Here is a 19216-nt window from a genome sequence, read left to right on the forward strand (position 1 = left end):
CGTTTGGCCTGTGACGGTTTTCGGGCGTGGCTTAGCAGCGAAGGGGTCAATTGCAGATGCTCAGTCAACTTCCTCTCAGTGTTCACGGACCGTTCCAATATGGCGGACGGCTTAGCCGCTGGTGAGGCTTCTATGTTTGTGTTCTACGGTCCAACGGATACTTGAGAATCCTAAACGAGTGCGCGATCTCTCTTTTCGCAAATATAGCCTCGGTTTGTTGTTCACTGACAGCGTAGAGCAAAAATAGCCACTAATTTTCAGCAAGATTTTCAGTATGTAAACAAAGTGGTCAGATTAAAAACCACAAACACTACTGTATCAATACCGTGCTTCATTTGAATCGCAAATACTCCGCGTTTGACTTTAGCTGACATTTACACAGTTGTAAACAAATGCAGATTCGGGAGGTCCAACACTGCAATTCAACACCAGCGACCGCTGGAAAAACATGAGACCCTCTGACCCCACAGAAACTAACAAAAGACTCCGCAAGAGTCGCACAAACGCGTTTACAATGTGCAAAACAATAGAGAGCCAACAGAGTGAGTTGTGCTAGCAATCAGCATCACTAGCATAAGGGTTAATGCACACTGTCAAGTGACTAACGTTGGATTTGGACGGTTATTAAGAGGTTTATGATGAGTTTATTGCCGAGAATTGTACGGTGGCTCGAGAGGAGCTCTTCTTCGTTGCACTTTCACTATCAAAGCAGAGCAAACATGTGTACGAACAACAGAAGACTGCGAGTTCTGGTGGACATGGACGGGGTCATCGCGGACTTCGAGGGAGGATTTCTGAAGAAGTTTAAGGCGAGGTTTCCCAACGAGCCTTTTATATCATTAGAGGACAGAAGAGGATTCTGGGTGTCCACACAGTATGGAGACATGAGGAGTGACCTGTGTGTAAGTGTGTGTGTGTGTGTGTCTGACCTATGAAATAATACTATGTTTGGTGAAATGGGACAAATTATTGAACCTTACTAAATATATGTTTTAAAAACCTTTAAAAATGTGTTTTATATCATATTCATGGCTCATGTAGTATGATATAGTGCATTAAAAAACATTACAAAAAGACGTAATTTGCTGCCGATGCTGATATTTATATGGACGATATTTATAACGGATGTTTATGCATAAAAATATCAATATCTGCCAAATGTAAATCAATGACATAAATGACAGACATAAAATGCATATAAATATACATTTTTGCCAATAATATGTCTTAGTAAGATTATATTTAAATTAGGGCTGTCAAAAAAAGATTAATCGTGATTAATCACATCCAAAATAAAAGTTTGTGTTTACATAATATATGTGTGTATACTGTGTAGAATTATTATGTATAAATACACACACACTCATTCATATATTTAAGGAATAATTGCATTTATATACTGTATATAGGCTACATTTATATAATTTATATTATATATAAATATTTTATAAATAAATGGAACCAATTTTTCTTAAATATATACATGATTGTGTGTGTTTTTATATATATATAAATAATTATACACAGTACACACACATATATTATGGAAACACAAACTTTTATTTTGGATGCGATTAATCGCAATTAATCTTTTGACAGCCCTAATTTAAATGTTTTATTGTCAAAGCTCTGTAGTTTTAAAATATAATGCAATACAATGATGAGTGAGAGATGAACAAATAAACCTGATCATAATTTTTTACTCAGAATTTTTTTTTTTTTTTTAAATGTGTGGATAATCTAGTAAACCTGCTTCAGTCCAGTTGAAATATTACTAAATATATAAAAGTTACTATGTTTACTTGATAAAAATCAGTGCAGATTTGACAGCAAAAAAAAAAAGACACTGACTGTTTTTACAGTTTCTAACATAAAAAACGTCTAAACACGGTTTGAAATCGCTGGTGTTTCTGACGTCACACACTACCTTGAAAACCAATCAGATCAACGTGTGATCACCAACCAGTGGATCTCTGAGTGAGTGAGTGAGTGGAGGCAGGGCTCATTTGCATATTCATAGAACCAAATATATTAAATGGGGCAAGGGTGTCGAGATATTTTACATTCAAGATATTTTAAGGCATGAAGAATTTTTTTTTCAAAAAAACCCAAAACTTTTAAATATGTAATTTTGGTGATCAGAGATGAGTTTTAATAGATAAAATGATTGACTACGGGGGACTTTAAAAATTCCTCAGGAATAGTCAGCTGCCACACAAAGATTTTTCTATAACTTCTAATCAAAGTTTGCTCTGATTGCAGGACAAGGCCATCAGTATTTGGGAGTCAAAAAACTTCTTCATGGAGCTGGAGCCTCTTCCCGGAGGAGTCGAGGCACTGAAGGAGATGTCCAAGATGGAGAAGTAAGATTTCCACTAGTTATGTCATTCATTAGTGGTGCTTGCCTGCATGCCTATCTAGTACAAGGGATTTCATCAATATGCTGATTGAGGACTGTTGGGAGAGACAGAGTCGTTTACACATCAATGAATGACGTCTGTACCATTTGCTTCACAGGACATATGCTTTCAACTACATACTGTTTATTTACTAGTGTGTTATAACATGTGTAATGGCATTTTTAATCTTTCCTAATGATTTAACAGATTAATGCTGTATGTTCTCTGTCTGTATTCTGAGTTTCCTGATGTAACGTTGGTTCAGCTGGGGGAAGATGTTCCTTCTTGTGTAAACGGTGGGGGTTGATAGATTCCCTTGAATTATAAAGTAGCAGGCCAATCTCTCGGAGGAGAAGGAGGACAGGAGTGCCAGTGTCTGTCTGTCTCTGACTCTGGCCTGGCTGCAGGGCTGGAGTCAGGGAACCATTTTCTTGCATGAATAAATTACTTTTCTTTTTAAAAATACAATTTGGATCTTGACGTCTCTTTGCCTGGGAATGCTGAGTTTAGTAATTGTTATTTGCCACAACACATGTAACTATGTCATGTTTGGTCTCATCTGACAGCTTATAAACTGAAAGGAATGGTGGTGAACTTAATAGAGATATTAAAGTATCCTAATGTACAATTTAGTTACTATTGCTTAAACATGCATTGAGGAGAATGTTAATGTTCTTCTCCCCCTCTTGATCACCACCCATTTGCCTCTTCTTTTGGCTTCCTGTCAGTCGGTTTCGGTGTTGGTATTCCACTCATGTTTAACAATGCCTTGCTCAGGATATAAGAATGTAACTGTTGATCTTGGAGAAAGGCTTTAACTCCTCCACTCCCGCACACCGGTGCGTAACCTCATACTATGAGAAAGGCTTTTACGGCCTTGTTTGCACAACCGTACATTATTTGTTACAACTAAATTCTCTATACAGTATGTTGTTCCATTCTACTGTCTGTATATTTAAACATAAAGGATTAGTTCACTTAAAAAAAAACTTTTGCTGATAATTTACTCACCCCAATGTCATCCAAGATGTCCATGTCTTTCTTTCTTCAGTGGAAAAGAAATGAAGGTTTTTGATGAACACATTTCTCCATATAATGGACGTCAATGGGCCCCAAACGGTTCAAGGTCCAGATGACAGTGTCAGCGCCGCTTCAAAGGGCTTTAAACGACACCAGACGGTGAATAAGGGTCTTATCTAGCGAAACGTTCGGTCATTTCAAAAATAAATAAAAAAGTTTAAGTTTTATAAGCACAAATGCTCGCCTTGCTCTGTTCTGTGATGCGCGTTCCTGACGTCACGTAATACGCAGTTACGTTGTAAAGGTCACGCTTCTGTGAAAAGTAAAAAATTTCTGTCCTGACGAAAATGTTCTTTTAGGCTTTTTAATATTACAACACCAGGATACGCACACGCAATGGGCATTTTAAACGATAAACTGACACAAAGACATTTGAATATGTGTGTATGGTCCTCCTTCCGCACATTTGTAAACACTGACTCGTCAAGCGTGACCTTTTCAGCGTAACTGCGTATTACGTGAACGCGCATCACAGAACAGAGCAAGGCGAGCATTTGTGCTTATAAAACTTAAACTTTTTTATTTATTTTTTAAATGAGCGATCGTTTCGCTAGATAAGACCCGTATTCATCGTCTGGTGTCGTTTAAAGCCCTTTGAAGCGGCGCTGACACTGTCATCTGGACCTTGAACCGTTTGGTCCCCAGTGAAGTCCAATATATGGAGAAATGTTTTCATCAAAAAACTTAATTTCTTTTCGACTGAAGAAAGAAAGACATGGACATCTTGGATGACATCGGGGTGAGTAAAGTTTTTTTTAAAAGTGAACTAATCCTTTAAAAGAGATATTAAAGTATCCTAATGTACAATTTAGTTACTATTGCTTAAACATGCATTGAGGAGAATGTTAATGTTCTTCTCCTCCTCTTGATCACCACCCATTTGCCTCTTCTTTTGGCTTCCTGTCGGTCGGTTTCGGTGTTGGTATTCCACTCATGTTTAACAATGCCTTGCTCAGGATATAAGAAGGAAATGTAACTGTTGATCTTGGAGAAAGGCTTTAACCCCGCCTCCTCCGCACACCGGTGCGTAACCTCATACTATGAGAACTTCTGTTATCTAAACATTAAGAGGTTAAAGAATAACAACAACTTTAATGGAGTCAGATTAATTATATTGGAGTCAGATAAATATTTGAATTATACACGTCATCCTTCAACTGCCTTTTGTTCCGATTATTGGTTCAGAATAGCAGCGTAAGCTTCCAACCTTGCCAAAGTCAAGGCATCACCATTGTTATTGCTCATACTTAAACTTAGGCACGCTACTCCTCCTGCACCGTTTGTCGTAGACCTATGTAATAGGTGTCAAATCGACCGGTTTATTAAGGAAAGGTGTGCTTTGTCTTTTCTAAGCAATCGGTTGTACGATGTTCGTCCGGCGGGCGAAAAACCTGCCGAAAAAAAGTCCCATAGGCTTAACATTGGCACAAAATTTGTTGGAGCATATTTTTGGATCAGAAGGTCAGAGAGACTTTGGGTTGGGCTCATTTGATTCGCCCTATGAAGTAGCCAATAAGTACTGACATAACTTCATAACCATGCCGTAGCAACCAGTTACAGGACCCTAGCAACCATTAAACTACATTTAACAAGCAAAATCTCAGCACCAGCACATTGTAGAAACACAGAGTTGGGCTTTTTTGACTCAGACTGGCAAGAAATCTTTAAATATCAACCCATCAACTGTGTAAGCAAACCCTAGTAACCATAAAGTGTACCCTAGCAACCGTACAAACACATGAATAAGCTATATCTCAGCACCAGAACATCGTACAGACATGGAGGTGGGCTCTTTTGTTTCGGTGGGGAAACCAGTCTGTAAATATCCCCATGGTAACTGTGTAACCACACCCTAGCAAACGAGTGCCGAGTTTTGCCACTTCAAGCACTACTCACATTTTCTTCAGGAAATGTACATTCTAGTTTCATTTGTTGCAATCATGGAAATCAAATACCTAAATCACCCTATTATAAACTAGCCACCCTCCAGAAGATCTTGCATAATAGACAGATAAGCAATCTGTAATAAAGTAGTAATAAAACAAATCTAGTAATAAACAATGTAAATGTTTGTCTGGATATTACCATCTGACTTACTTTCTCTTTTCTTCCCCCAGTACAGATGTCTTCATTTGCACCAGTCCAATCAAGCATTACAGCTTCTGCCCGTACGAAAAGGTGAGATGCTCTTAAACTGAGCTGCATTTACAGTATACAGTCAAACCAAAATGCATTCAGACATCTTCCACATTTCTCACATTATCATAGTTTATTCACTATAGTTTAGAAAACGGTAATAAAACATGACACGTACTCAGAGTTATCAAATCAGTTGATATTACACAGGTTTTGTCCATTTTTGGTTTGACTGTAGTTGCATGCTGGTCTGATTTTCAGGGTCAGTGACGTCACAATAATTTTTTTGTCAAACCCCAACCCTAAACTTATAGTAAGTACATGTTGTGAATTAATATAACACGGTACATATTTGCACTGTAACAAGGACGCATTAAAATAAAGTGTGACCCATTATTTTTGTTATAACTTTTAATTTTCTCGAAATGCATTTAATGCAGTGACTTGAACACACCTCTTGAAGAACAGATGAACATAATTAAAATTATTTTTATGTTTTTGCACAGTTTTGAAGTCAAAATCTTGATATTATATATATATATATATATATATATATATATATATATATATATATATTATTCATACAAAGTACATACATACACGCATACAAACATACACAGTAAAAAAATGATATATACATACACACACATATATATGTGTGTATGTATATATAAATAAATATGTACTGTGTATGTATAATATTTATATATACACAGTGCTGGTCATAATGATTTGCCCCCTTGGTAAATATGATCAAAGATGGCTGTAAAAATTAAATCTTCATTGCTAATCCTTTTGATATTTTATTAAAATTATTAGCAAAAATCTAACCTTTCATTGAAGTAAAATAATTGAAAGTGGGGGGGAAATCACATTATGAAATAAATGTTTTTCTCCAAAACACGTCGGGAGCAATTATTTGCCCCTTTTATTAAATACTTTTTCCAAGATAACAGCTCTGAGTCTTCTCCTATAATGCCTGATTTCAAATATTTTACTTCAATGAAAGGTTAGATTTTTGCTAATTGAAAAAAAAAATATATATATATCAAAAGCATAAACAATGCAGATTTATTTTTTACAGCCATCTTTGATCATATTTACCAAGGGGCAAATTATTCTGACCAGCACTGTATATATATAAAGTTATTGTTAAATAATCAATACATTAAGGATTTAACAAATATAATAGAGATTATATATTATAAGATATAATTTTATATAATATCCTGTTTTCAACAATAATGCATCTAGAGTCAGTATTTCAGTGCATTTTCTTCCCATGTCCACGGTTTCCTCTCATGTCGTGTGTGTGTGTGTCCACAGTACGCATGGATAGAGAAACATCTGGGCCCTGAGTTCCTGGAGCAGATCATCCTGACCCGAGACAAGACCGTCGTGACCGGAGACGTCCTCATAGACGACAAGCCTGATATCCTCGGTGAGTAAGAGCCGCTGGATAGCAGCTGTCCGTATGTCTGAGCTCTGAGGGAAACACGTGTGTGTATTTCAACTTTCCAGTCTCTCTCTTGAATCAACACTGAGTGAGTTAAACTGCAGTTCATCCACTGGCCACTAGAGACTGGCTGCAGAAGAGACTCAATCCCATTTACAGCAGAAAAAAACAGCCTGGTGCAAAAAGTGGTTTTGGTCTATATAGCTAATTTTGCCCTTCATGACGACTGTGAGAGGAGTGAATTATTTTATAACTCATCCGTTCAAATTATATTAGGCCTTAAAGGTACAATATGTAATATTTTTGCATTAAAATATCCCAAAATCACAAGGCCAGTGTTATATATTTTGTTAAGTTGATTACTTACATTATCCCAAATGTTTCCAACTATTGTTAAATCGTGAGAATATTGTGATTTTAACCGAGGAAGCGGGGCGTGGGGGTGAGCTGGAGTCGCTAGTCAATGGCGTCATATCCGCGTTACCCTCGTTCCGCTCGTACTGCGCGGAGTCCTGGACAAATGCGGGAGTTGTAGTTGTAGCGTCTATCAAGCAACAAGCGTTAGCTTGTTTTGTGCAGTCGTTGTGGAACACAATTATTCTTTACCGATTGCAGCCGGTTCTGTCGACGAACACAAGTCCCATAAACGTACGGGTCAATTTTATATATTCTAAATGTAGCATTCGGTAATAGTTGTGTTTATGTGAGGAAAGTATTATTGCTTTAGGCTTGTGTTTAGTTTATTGACGTTGTCACGTTTGGTGTTCATGGCCATGTAAATAAATATAGCATGTGTTATACATCTATATCCGTCTTTTGGCGAATGATGTGGGTGTTCGAATGTACTAGTACAACAATTGTTTAGAACACGTAAAACTGCGCAGCGTTATCACAACAATGAGTTCAACAAATACAGTAACATGATAACCAATTTAGTATTAAACCTTACTTTTCTTGTGGTTAATTCATTTTAATGAAATAAAAGCATGTCATTAAACGCAACATTTATAAAAATAGAACTTTACCTCATCCATGAACATGATTTTTCGATTCCCGACTGATTTACATCCACGGTGGAGTTAAAAACGACAGTTCCCATCATTCCACGCTTCTTCACATCGTCATCAAGCTACGCCGTTGTTGTTTTGTCTGGAATGTAGCGCCCTCTAGCGGCAGAACATCTTGCATACTGTACCTTTAAAGTTCTCCATAATTAAGAGCGTGGCCTCTTGATTGACGGGTGGATTGCCGCTGCTGTCACTACTAGCCGTTTATTTTTTTATTTTTTTATTTACAACTACAGTCACGGTACAATGAGTAATAAAAAAAAGACATAAATAAAGACAGTGACAAACGTACCAGTTAAACAAAAATGTGCAAATGTTAACAGATTTAAACACACTTTTGCAGCTTTCTTATTTTTCAAACCCGGTATTGTTGGATTTCTGATCTTAAAATTGAAAACAAAGGCTTGTTTCTTTCAAATTTACATTTATGAATACTACAAGAAGCAGATTCATTAGGTAATAATCCTTATTATAGAATTTGTCATAAGAGAAAAAAACAAATTACATATTTTTAAAGCACAGTGGAAAGCTGGGTATGATATGAACCGTAATAAGGACCAGAAATATGACCAAAAACATCCTGAATGAGGACAACTACAAAATATATGATCAAATATTTCATCAGGTCGACCACAAAATGTACAAAATGTGTATCAATATCACAATTAAATACATGGGTAATATTATAAATATAATATTTATAAATGAGTTTAAGCGAAATTTCTTTGATTTTGTTTGTGATTAAATATTTATGAGGAAGTTTCCAGATTTTAATCCATAATAGATTATGCAGGTCTGGAGAAATATCCCTTCGAAACAAAGCCTGTACAACTACTAGCCGTGTGTTAGCGTCACGTCACTTCAGCTAATCTCGTTTATCCGGTGTGGTGAGGTGATTAATCCCAGTTTGGGTGAAGTTTTAAAACTATTGGATCTGCCATAACCAATCGCTAACGTTTGGTCGTGACGAAACCTCAACTCGAACTAGCGCACGACCTCAACGTCATCGTTCTCAGACACTCCCTCTGTTCGCTGATTGGACCGGTAAAAAATTGACCGGAGAAAACCCGCGAATATACCGCAAAACCAGACGACGTACTGAAGGAAAAGGAAAAAAGTGTGTAGGAGGGGCGGAGCTATGCTAATTTTCTATAGGCTATTTTCCGCATGTCTCCGTAATTGCATATTTTTTTACAGTCTATGTTTTTCCTGTTAAAGGTGTGGAGCCCAATCCCTCGTGGGAACACGTTCTCTTCACCGCCTGCCACAACAAACACCTGGAAAACCCTTCGCAGCGCCGGCTTCTGTCCTGGGCCGACGACTGGAGAGCCGTTCTGGCCAGCAAACGCCAGTGAGACACCACATCCCATCATGCTCTCCTTCCACAGGGAAACCACACCTGATGGAGACAGAGCGGCACGCGTCACAATCTGAAAACCACACACACCTCATTAATAAGAGCCACACCCACCTGTACATCATCACCACATCGACCAATAGAGAGAGAGCGTGTTCAGGCCACGCCCACACCGGGACAATCCAACGTCTCCATTGAGTTTGTATTGTGTGAAGCTGCCTCCTGGTCATTTATGACTATAACAAAAAAGCAAAGCAATGTTTAAAAGCTGCTGTGTGACAATGTGTGCAGCAAACAAGCTAAACAACCCAGAGAAGTGTTTTTATAAGCTGTCGACCCCAAAACACGAGCGTTTAAGGACACAAGAGTGGATAAAGGCAATGAGACAGAGCGCAACGTGCCAAATTACTCTGAGATTTAATTTACGCACACTGGAGGGAAAGTTTACAGAAATATAATGTATAAAACTGATATTTGACTTACCCATTCGCTCCAGTCTGTCTCCACTCTTGTGTCCTTAAACGCTCGTTGTTTTGGGGTCGACAGCTTATAAAAACTTATATCTGGGTTTTTTAGCTTGTTTTTTCGGGGTCCACAGCTTATAAAACGTATTTCTGTTTTTTTTAAAGCTTTTTTGGGGGTCGACAGCTTATAAAAACTTATATCTGGGTTTTTTAGCTTGTTTTTTGGGGTCAACAGCTTATAAAAACTTATATCTGTTTTTTTTTTAGCTTTTTTGGGGGTCGACAGCTTATAAAAACTTATATCTGGGTTTTTTAGCTTGTTTTTTGGGGTCGACAGCTTATAAAAATATATTTCTGGATTGTTTAGCTTGTTTTTTGGGGGTCGACAGCTTATAAAAACGTATATATGGGGTTTTTAGCTTGTTTTTAGGGTCGACAGCTTATACAAATTTATTTCTGGATTTTTTTAGCTTGTTTTTTGGGTGTCGACAGCTTAAAAACTTATATATGGGGTTTTTAGCTTGTTTTTGGGGGGTCGACAGCTTATAAAAACGAATATATGGGGTTTTTAGCTTGTGTTTTTGGGGTCGACAGTTTATAAAAATGTATTTCTTGATTTTTTTAGCTTGTTTTTGCGGTCGACATCTTATAAAAATGTATTTCTGGGTTTTTTAGCTTGTTTTTTTTAGGGTCAACAGTTTATAAAAACGTATTTCTGGGTTTTTTAGCTTGTTTGCTGGACACATTGTCACATCGCAGCTTTTAGACATTTTCAGTTTTTTTGTTATAAGTCATAAATGTCATAAATGACAAGGCGGCAGCTTCACACAATGCAAAGTCAATGGCGACGGTTGGATTGTTTTCCCCATTGTGTGCGTGTGGTTTTCCGATGATGATGCGTGTCGCTCTGTCTGATCAAATCTCTGAAAAACCTCCCATCATGCTCTCCTGCGACAGGGAAACGAGATCTGATGGGTGAACCGCTCCTGCATCCGCCCTCATGTCCAGTGTTACTGCCGTCGATCGATTATATGACGGGGAAACACACTGTGTTTTTGTAGAACACACAGTTTTTCATGCAAGACTTTATATTTTTGATATGCATTCAGAGAGAGCTCACATATTCACCGTTTACATTAAGCATAAACTGCCTTTCTACAAAGCGGATGGAATATTTAAATACTTTTGAAATAACCTCACATGTGAACACAAGCATGAACGATTTTTCACTGGTTTTCTCTCGGTATGTTAACATGAATGCATGAGTAATTTATTTTGAAGTATAGTTTTAATTCAGGGAGAGCCGCTGTAAAAAGGAATCAGGTGACTTAACTTACTAAAGTAAGTGAACTGATCACCTTTTACAGTGGACAGTCCAAGACCGGTGTGAATGAAGCTTATGTTGTTTGCTGTGAACACACTGCATGTGTTTTTCTGGGATGTGTTGCACTCGTGACACTAGAGGGCGCTATGAGCACATGGATTTATTATAACGCCTGTGAAGAAAAAAAAAGTGTTGCTTTTTAATTTCGGTTAATACTAAAATATTAGTTTGGAACTAATCTTTTAATAAACGTTTTATGCATTTGAGGATATGTGTTTGGTTTATGGTTTGGCAAGTGCTTTACTTTGGGTGTCATGGGTCAGAACGTACGGTTGAAATGATTGGGGTCGGTAAGATTCATTAAATTGACTAAATTACCTTACAAAAGATTTCAATTTAAAAATATACTGTTCTTTTGAACTTCCAATTCATCAAAGAAGCCTGCAAAAATAAAATGTATGACAGTTTCACCAATTTTCATGTGTCTTGAGCATCAGATCATCATATTATACTGATTTCTGAAGGATCATGTGACACTGAAGACTGGAGTAATGATGCTGAAAATACAGCTTTGATCACAGGAATAAATAAAAAAATTACTATATATATTTACATAGAAAACAACTATTTTAGATTGTAAAAAAACTAAAAAAACATCGAATAAATGCCGCAAATCCTTCAGAAATAATCCCAATATGATGATTTGCTGCTCAAGAAACATTTCTGATTATTATCAATGTTGAAACCAGTCGCTTTTTGTGGAAACTGAAATCTTTAGTAACATAAAAATGTCTTCATTGTCGCTTTTGATCAATTAAATGTGTCATTAGTGAATAAAAATCTTAATTTCTAAAAGAATAATAAATAAATAAATCTTAATGACCCCAAATATTTGCCCAGTAGTGTAGATAAACTATATTTGCAGATGTGTGAGACCAACATGTTTGAAACTGTCTCAATCACAACGACTTATGATTTTAAAACATTGATTAAAACAAACAATACATAATATCACTATCATTTTATAAGCTAAACCTATCAAAGTTAAATGATAAGGAATGGCAGCACCGTGACAAGGATACGGTTAAATAATTGGTAACATTTTACAATAAGGTTTCATAATAATAAACTGCACTTCTAATGTTAATTTCAACATTTAAACGGCTGTATTTTAATTAATAACATTAATAAAGATGAACAAAAACAGTAACATCATGTTAGTTAATACATAAACTAATGTTAACAAATGAAACCGTGTTGTTAAAGTGTTTCCAAATAATTAAATTTGAACTAAAATATTCACGGTTAAACCGATACATTACTCTCTAAACTTTCTGTATCCGATGATGTTTCCATTAACCAGCTTGACTTTGAAGGGTGTTGTATCAAGGGTTAAAGGTCACAGGTCACATGATCTCTTTTTTTTTGGTCTGCGCTTCCTTTTGTCCTCGAAGTATTTTTGTTTTTCATTTTTGTTGTGCTTTGTGCCATGCAATGTAGAAGTAGATATGAATTAATTTGTAAATGTTCATTTAAAAGGTGAAGTTTACACGTAAATACTGATGATCAAGAAGTGGTGCTAGTGTCTCGTCACCTGAATAAATAGCCATGAACACCAAAGCTGTTGTGTTTTCATTATTATCCACTGTTTATCTCCAGAAGTAGATCTTGAAGAGGTAATCTCGGCTCTTGAAGCTCCGCCCCCTGTACCGGGAGCAGCAGCTCATTTGCATTTAAAGGGACAGACACAAAACGGTGTGTTTTTGCTCACCCTCAAAAAGTGACGATTTTAACAGGCGATATAAAAATATCTGTGGGGTATTTTGAGCTAAAACTTCACACACACACACACTCTGGGGACATCAGAGACTTATTTTACATCTTGTGAAAACTGAAAAGGGCATTATACCACCGCTTTAAAAGCAAATACGCCATTAAATTGACTGTCATCATGAAGAATAACGTCTTGTTTCCAGCATGTCCATGTGATGTTCTGTCATGCTACACAGTAATTTCTGAAGCACACAGAAAAAGAAAGAAAACAATGAGTAGAAACATTATTGTAGAAAGGTTTGGGAAAGTTTCTCAGCTGGAGTTTTATGTCTCATGATTCGTCAGAGACACCTTTTATCTTCTTAGCAACAGCTGTAAGTTTGTAAATGTCCAGGCTATTAATATTATATAACGCCCACACACTCCAATCAAATAGTGCATGGATTTTTCTTCTTCCAGGAACAGATAACGGGGTTCGTACGAGGTGCTTGAATTTTACGTTTTGAGATCTAAGTCCTGGAAAACCCTTGAAAACAGTAATATTTATGAAAAGTGCTTGAATTTAAAAGACAATATATGTGAAATTAGTGTTTAATGTTATTGATAAAACAATCTTTTCACATAAAATTACAGCTGAAACCCGTCTGATCTGATTTTTTTATAAATAATGTAATATATTATGCAATATTTATGAAAAGGAACTTGAAAAGTGCTTGAATTTGTACGGAAGAGGATTAGGGCCAAGCAATAATAAAAAAAACATCTTGAGATTAAAGTCATTATAATGCGAAATTAAACTCGTTAAATTTAGAGAATAAAGTCGTTGTTTTTCGAGAAAAAACTTACAATTTCTCTAAATTTAACGAGTTTAATTTTGCATTATAATGACTTTAATCTCGAGATGATTTTATTTTTTTATTATTGCTTGGCCCTAATCGTCTTCCGTAAATTTGAAAGACAATAAATTAGTGTTTAATTTTATTGATAAAACTTTTTTTTTTCTTTCAGGAACAGATAACGGGGTTCGTACGAGGTGCTTGAATTTGACGTTTTGAGATCTAAGTCCTGGAAAACCCTTGAAAACAGTAATATTTATGAAAAGTGCTTGAATTTGAAAGACAATATATGTGAAATTAGTGTTTAATGTTATTGATAAAACAATCTTTTCACAAAAAACTAACGCTGCATTTGAATTTGAAAGATAATAAAGAGATTGTTTGACAAGTGCGTTCTCTGATTGAAGTTGAAAACCAAACAAATAGTGCTTTAAAAGTGCTTGAAGGTCCAGTATCTGTACGAACCCCGAGATAAAGTGCATGCTTCTGTTTTTGATCCTTGCAAGCAGGAATACATTTAAAAAAAATAATAATAATAATGGGGTTCTAGTCGAACTTTAGTGTTCTTGAGGGAATTTTAAAGAACGCTTGAGAAATTTCTTAAATGGTCGCATAATGCTGCCATTTAACATGTTATTCAAACTTTTTACTACTGATGAAGTATGTTTACAAGCTGTTGAATTCATACTTGCATACTTCAGACTTACATACTTGCATACATACTTCATACTTGCATACATACTTCATACTTGCATACATACTTCAGACTTACTTCAAATTAAAAATTAAAGCTAAATCCTGAAAGGTTCTAATATATATGATCGCTTTAAGATTCTGAATAGAGTGAGTCTGAGAAACAGACGGATAGAAAGAGAGGATTGTGGAGGCCGAGTGCGTCACAGTTCTGGGAAGTCCCTGCGGTGTTGAACATGTAGGAATCTGCCTAAAGCGGTTCTGGCCAACTCCTCCCGGTCCTGGAACTGGGTTTCTGTGCTTATGATTCTGCAGAAAAATCATTCAAGAGGATTTGCTTCTCAAGAAACATTTCTGATTAACAGTTGAGCTGCCTCGTGTTCATGTGTAACCCGTGATACACTTCCATTCAAAAGTTTGGGCTACATTATTATTAAAATAATAATAATAATAAAAAAAAAAAATACATGTATACATGTAAAACTTGAAAAATTTGAATATGGTGCAAATATTTAGTAATTCAACTTAAAAGGTGAAACTAATATATTAAATAGACTCATTACATGCAAAGTGAGATATTTCAAGCCTTTATTTGTTATAATTGTGATGATTATGGCTTACAGCTTATGAAAACCCCAAATTCAAAATTAGAATATTGTGAAAAGGTTTTTATAAGCCAAAATTATAACAAATAAAGGCTTGAAATATCTCACTTTGCATGTAATGAGTCTAAATAATATATTAGTTTCACCTTTTAAGTTGAATTACTGGATATTTGCACCATATTCTAATTTTTCAAGTTTTACATGTATATACTTTATTTATCAAGGATGCATTAAACTGATCAAAAGTGACAGTAAAGATCATTTATAATGTGACAAAAGATTCTATTTCATATAATTGCTGTATAATAACTTTCTATATTGCTTCTAAAATATGAAGCAGCACAACTGTTTATAACACTGATAATAATCATAAATGTGTCTTGAGCATACAGATCATCATATAATGCTTTCTGGAGGATCATGTGACACTGAAGACTGGAGTAATGATGCTGAAAATGCAGCTTTGATCACAGGAATAAATTACACTTATAGAAAACAGAGACATCTTTCAGAAATAAAACTCTATGATGCATTTTTGTGAATATTAAAAATATAATTCCAAGTGAGTTGACCTGGACAGAAAAAAAAAAAATCGGAATAGGAAAAATCAGAAATTGTAAACAACATGTTCCTTTCCAAGCATTTCTTTTCCCCGTTTCTGTTTATGTTCTCTGTCTGGTTTACAATATGGGATGCGGCCAATCAGAGCGCTGCATCTGTCACATGACACACACACCTGTGCACACAGCTCTCAGTTTCCAGCTTCTCCTGATAAGAGAATCCTTTTAATCGTTTACCGAAAACCTCACTAATTACTGACTCATATCCACGCTAACTGTACGAGGACATCGTCTCGTTGTTTTGGTCAATATTACTGACCATCAAACTTCCACATTAATCCAATCATCTCTTATATTTCTTTCCTGAGAAGCTCGGTCTGTATACACAACAGCCGGATCCAAGCTCACCTTCCAGGAAACGGGCATACCTGTGCGCAAATACCACAGTAACGCAAGCAAACAAACCATAAAGTGTGCACAATAAATCATGATGTTATGCCTGGCGAGACCTACGGTAAATACAAAATATTTAAATACGATCATCATTAGCTGTGGGAAATCAAGTCTCCATTTTTATTATTTTTTTAATATATATGTCTACATATATTAGTTTTATTTCTGTTCTCACTGTGGCTGTTTTAGTACATCAAGTAAAAAAAAAAGTTATTTTATTTCTGTTAAATTGTATTCACACACTAAAAACTCCTGGGTCAAAAAATTACCCATAATGGGTTATTTTTGACCCAACTCCTGGGTTAAAAAGGGACCAACTAATTTCTGGGTTATTTCAACCCAGAAAATTAGGTTATTCTTCTTGACCCAACTTCTGGGTTAAATACCTGACCCAAATGTTGGCTTAAAAAACAACAACATTGTAGTTAATATAACCCAACTTCTGGGTCAAAAGAATATCTTGGTTTAAATAACTGCCCTATAACCCAGAAAATGGTTACTCTCTGAAATAACCATCCATCATTTTAACCCAACAGAAATGACCCAGAAAATGGGTTGAAGAAATAACCCAGGAGTTTTTTAGAGAGCATTTATGCATTTTATTTAAAGTAACGAATGTTCTTTTATTTTATGGCCAGGCTTTAATTTGAGATATAACTCCAATATAAACGCACACACACACACACACACACACACACACACAAAACAATATGTTTCGCACAATATGATTTTTATTTTATTTTTTAAAGCAACACTTCATGTCAGATATTTAGTAAACATGACAGTCATGCTGGTTTTATGAAAGCCAGAGGATTTCTCCACGTTTCCAGTTGTTATGTGTGTGTAATAAATCAATGGGCTTTTCAGGGTGTTCACTGTGGAAATTGTTCCCATGCATGATAAATTATGGATGAACAATATTACAGGTCAACATGAGAACACAGTCGGGTCATTCTTGGAAAACACTTTTCATGTCGATTTATGGAGGAAAGCATCATGACAAGATAAAGGAGAATACAGGACAAACAGAGAGACGCCCAACATATACAAAATAATTTTTCAACAGTAATCTTGCATTGTAAACCCGAATAAGTTGGCAGAACTCAAAACATTTAAGGCAATCAATTTTTTTAAGTTATGAAATTCAAAGTTTAAGTAAGCAGAACTAGCAGATTTTTATTTCGTACTTAAACATTTAGAAGTGCTGTAAAGTGAGGATGCTTTCAAATATAATGTCATAAATGTGACCCTGGATCACAGAACCAGTCACATGGCTCACAATTTTGAACTTGAGATGTATACATCACATGAAAGCTGAATAAATACTCTCTCCATTGATGTGTGGTGTGTCAGGATAGGACAATATTTGGTCGAGATACAACTATTGAAAATCTGGAATCTGAGGCAAAAAAATGTAAACATTGAGAAAATCTCCTTTAAAGTTGTGCATTTATGTTCACGATTGTGCTGCATTCACTCACAAAAATACATGTTTTATATATTTACGGTAGGACATTTACTAAATATCTTCATGGAACATGATCTTAATATCCTCATGATTTTTGGCATAAAAGAAAAATGGATAATTTTGACCCATACAATGTATAGTTGCTATTGCCACAGCGGCTCCAGACTGGGTTTGTGATCCAGGGACACATATGTTTATTGATTAAATTTCTAATTTGCAGTTTTCTTTTTTTCTTTTTTTTTGAAAGAAATTAATACTATAATTCAGCAAGGATGCATTAAATTGATCAATTGTGACAATAACATTTATAATGTTGCAAATATTTATGTTTCAAATAAATTCTGTTGAATTTGTTCAAAGAATCCGTAAAAATAGAAATGCATCACAGTTTCCACAGAAATATGAAGCAGCACAACTGTTTTCAATATTGATGATAATCATAAATGTTTCTTGAGCATCAGATCATCATATTATACTGATTTCTGAAGGATCATGTGACACTGAAGACTGGAGTAATGATGCTGATGATCACAGGAATAAATAATAGTTGAACACATATTCACATATAAAACAGTTATTTTACATTATAATAATATTTACCTGTATTTTTGATTAAATAAGTGCAGTCTTGGTGAGCAGAAGAGACTTCTTTCAGAAACATTTATGAAATCTAACTTTTTAAAACCCTTTGCAGCGTGTTTATGACTTTTGCTTATGGTCTTATATAGATAATTACATCTAAAATGTATTTTCTTCAGTTTCTTCATTATTATGGCACCTTTGGTTACCGAAAAATTGTGACGCTGTGGCCTTTCTGCCTTTTGTCTGGTTGTATTACATTAGCACTGCAGTAGTTGTGTTGACCCACAAATGGTTTTCAATTACGTTTTCATATCAAAAGGTGTTTTCCTGAATGGAGGGAGGAGAATACAACAATATAAGCAGGAACTGACAGTATTTTATGCTCAATAATAGTAGAAATCAGGTCTGGGTGAGACAAACACAAATACGCTTAAGTAACCAGCAGTCAGTGCTTTTATAATATTGATTACATTCAGTATAAAGTATAATACTTTAGCAGATGTTCCCACAAGGCTAGTAAAACATGATATTTTTTTATTTTGGGGTACAATATTTCAGTCCATGAGGAACTTTAGTTGTATTAAAGGGTAACTGTCGGCAAAATGCAACCTAGGGTCTTTTTGTTAATCTACCCGAGTCAAACTTTCGTGTAAAAGCATAATTAGGATGGAAACGCCACTTTTAAGTTTGACCGTATTTCCGTTTTCGGTCAAAATGCCTTTTGAATGGGAGTGCACGGGGCACTTCTATGATAGCATCAATATCGCTATTTTTAAAACACTAATGCGGCTCGACACAACATCAGACTGTGCTGGAAGTGTCACCAGCGGCTCTACACATGAACTCCAGCATTATACAGTGTGTGTGTACACAGAGTTTACTAAAAAGAAAGGTTTTGAACAACTCACTGTAGCGGTCCGCCGCCATTCTGTCAGTCAAAAGTAGTCGATCTCCGAATGCGAA

General features: G+C 35.6%; 1 protein-coding gene across 1 annotated transcript; it reads left to right on the forward strand.

Annotated features, from left to right (window-relative positions):
• The first annotated feature begins 75 nt into the window (after positions 1-75).
• nt5m (5',3'-nucleotidase, mitochondrial) lies at positions 76-9628 on the forward strand. Its single transcript, XM_079595805.1, has 5 exons — positions 76-902; positions 2263-2363; positions 5597-5657; positions 6942-7056; positions 9357-9628. Exons 1-5 carry the CDS (start codon positions 636-638, stop codon positions 9491-9493), a joined length of 681 nt encoding a protein of 226 aa, XP_079451931.1. The 5' UTR covers positions 76-635; the 3' UTR covers positions 9494-9628.
• The last annotated feature ends 9588 nt before the right edge of the window (positions 9629-19216 follow it).

Source organism: Phoxinus phoxinus, assembly GCF_949152265.1.
Source record: "Phoxinus phoxinus genome assembly, chromosome: 21".
NCBI classification, from domain to species: domain Eukaryota; kingdom Metazoa; phylum Chordata; class Actinopteri; order Cypriniformes; family Leuciscidae; genus Phoxinus; species Phoxinus phoxinus.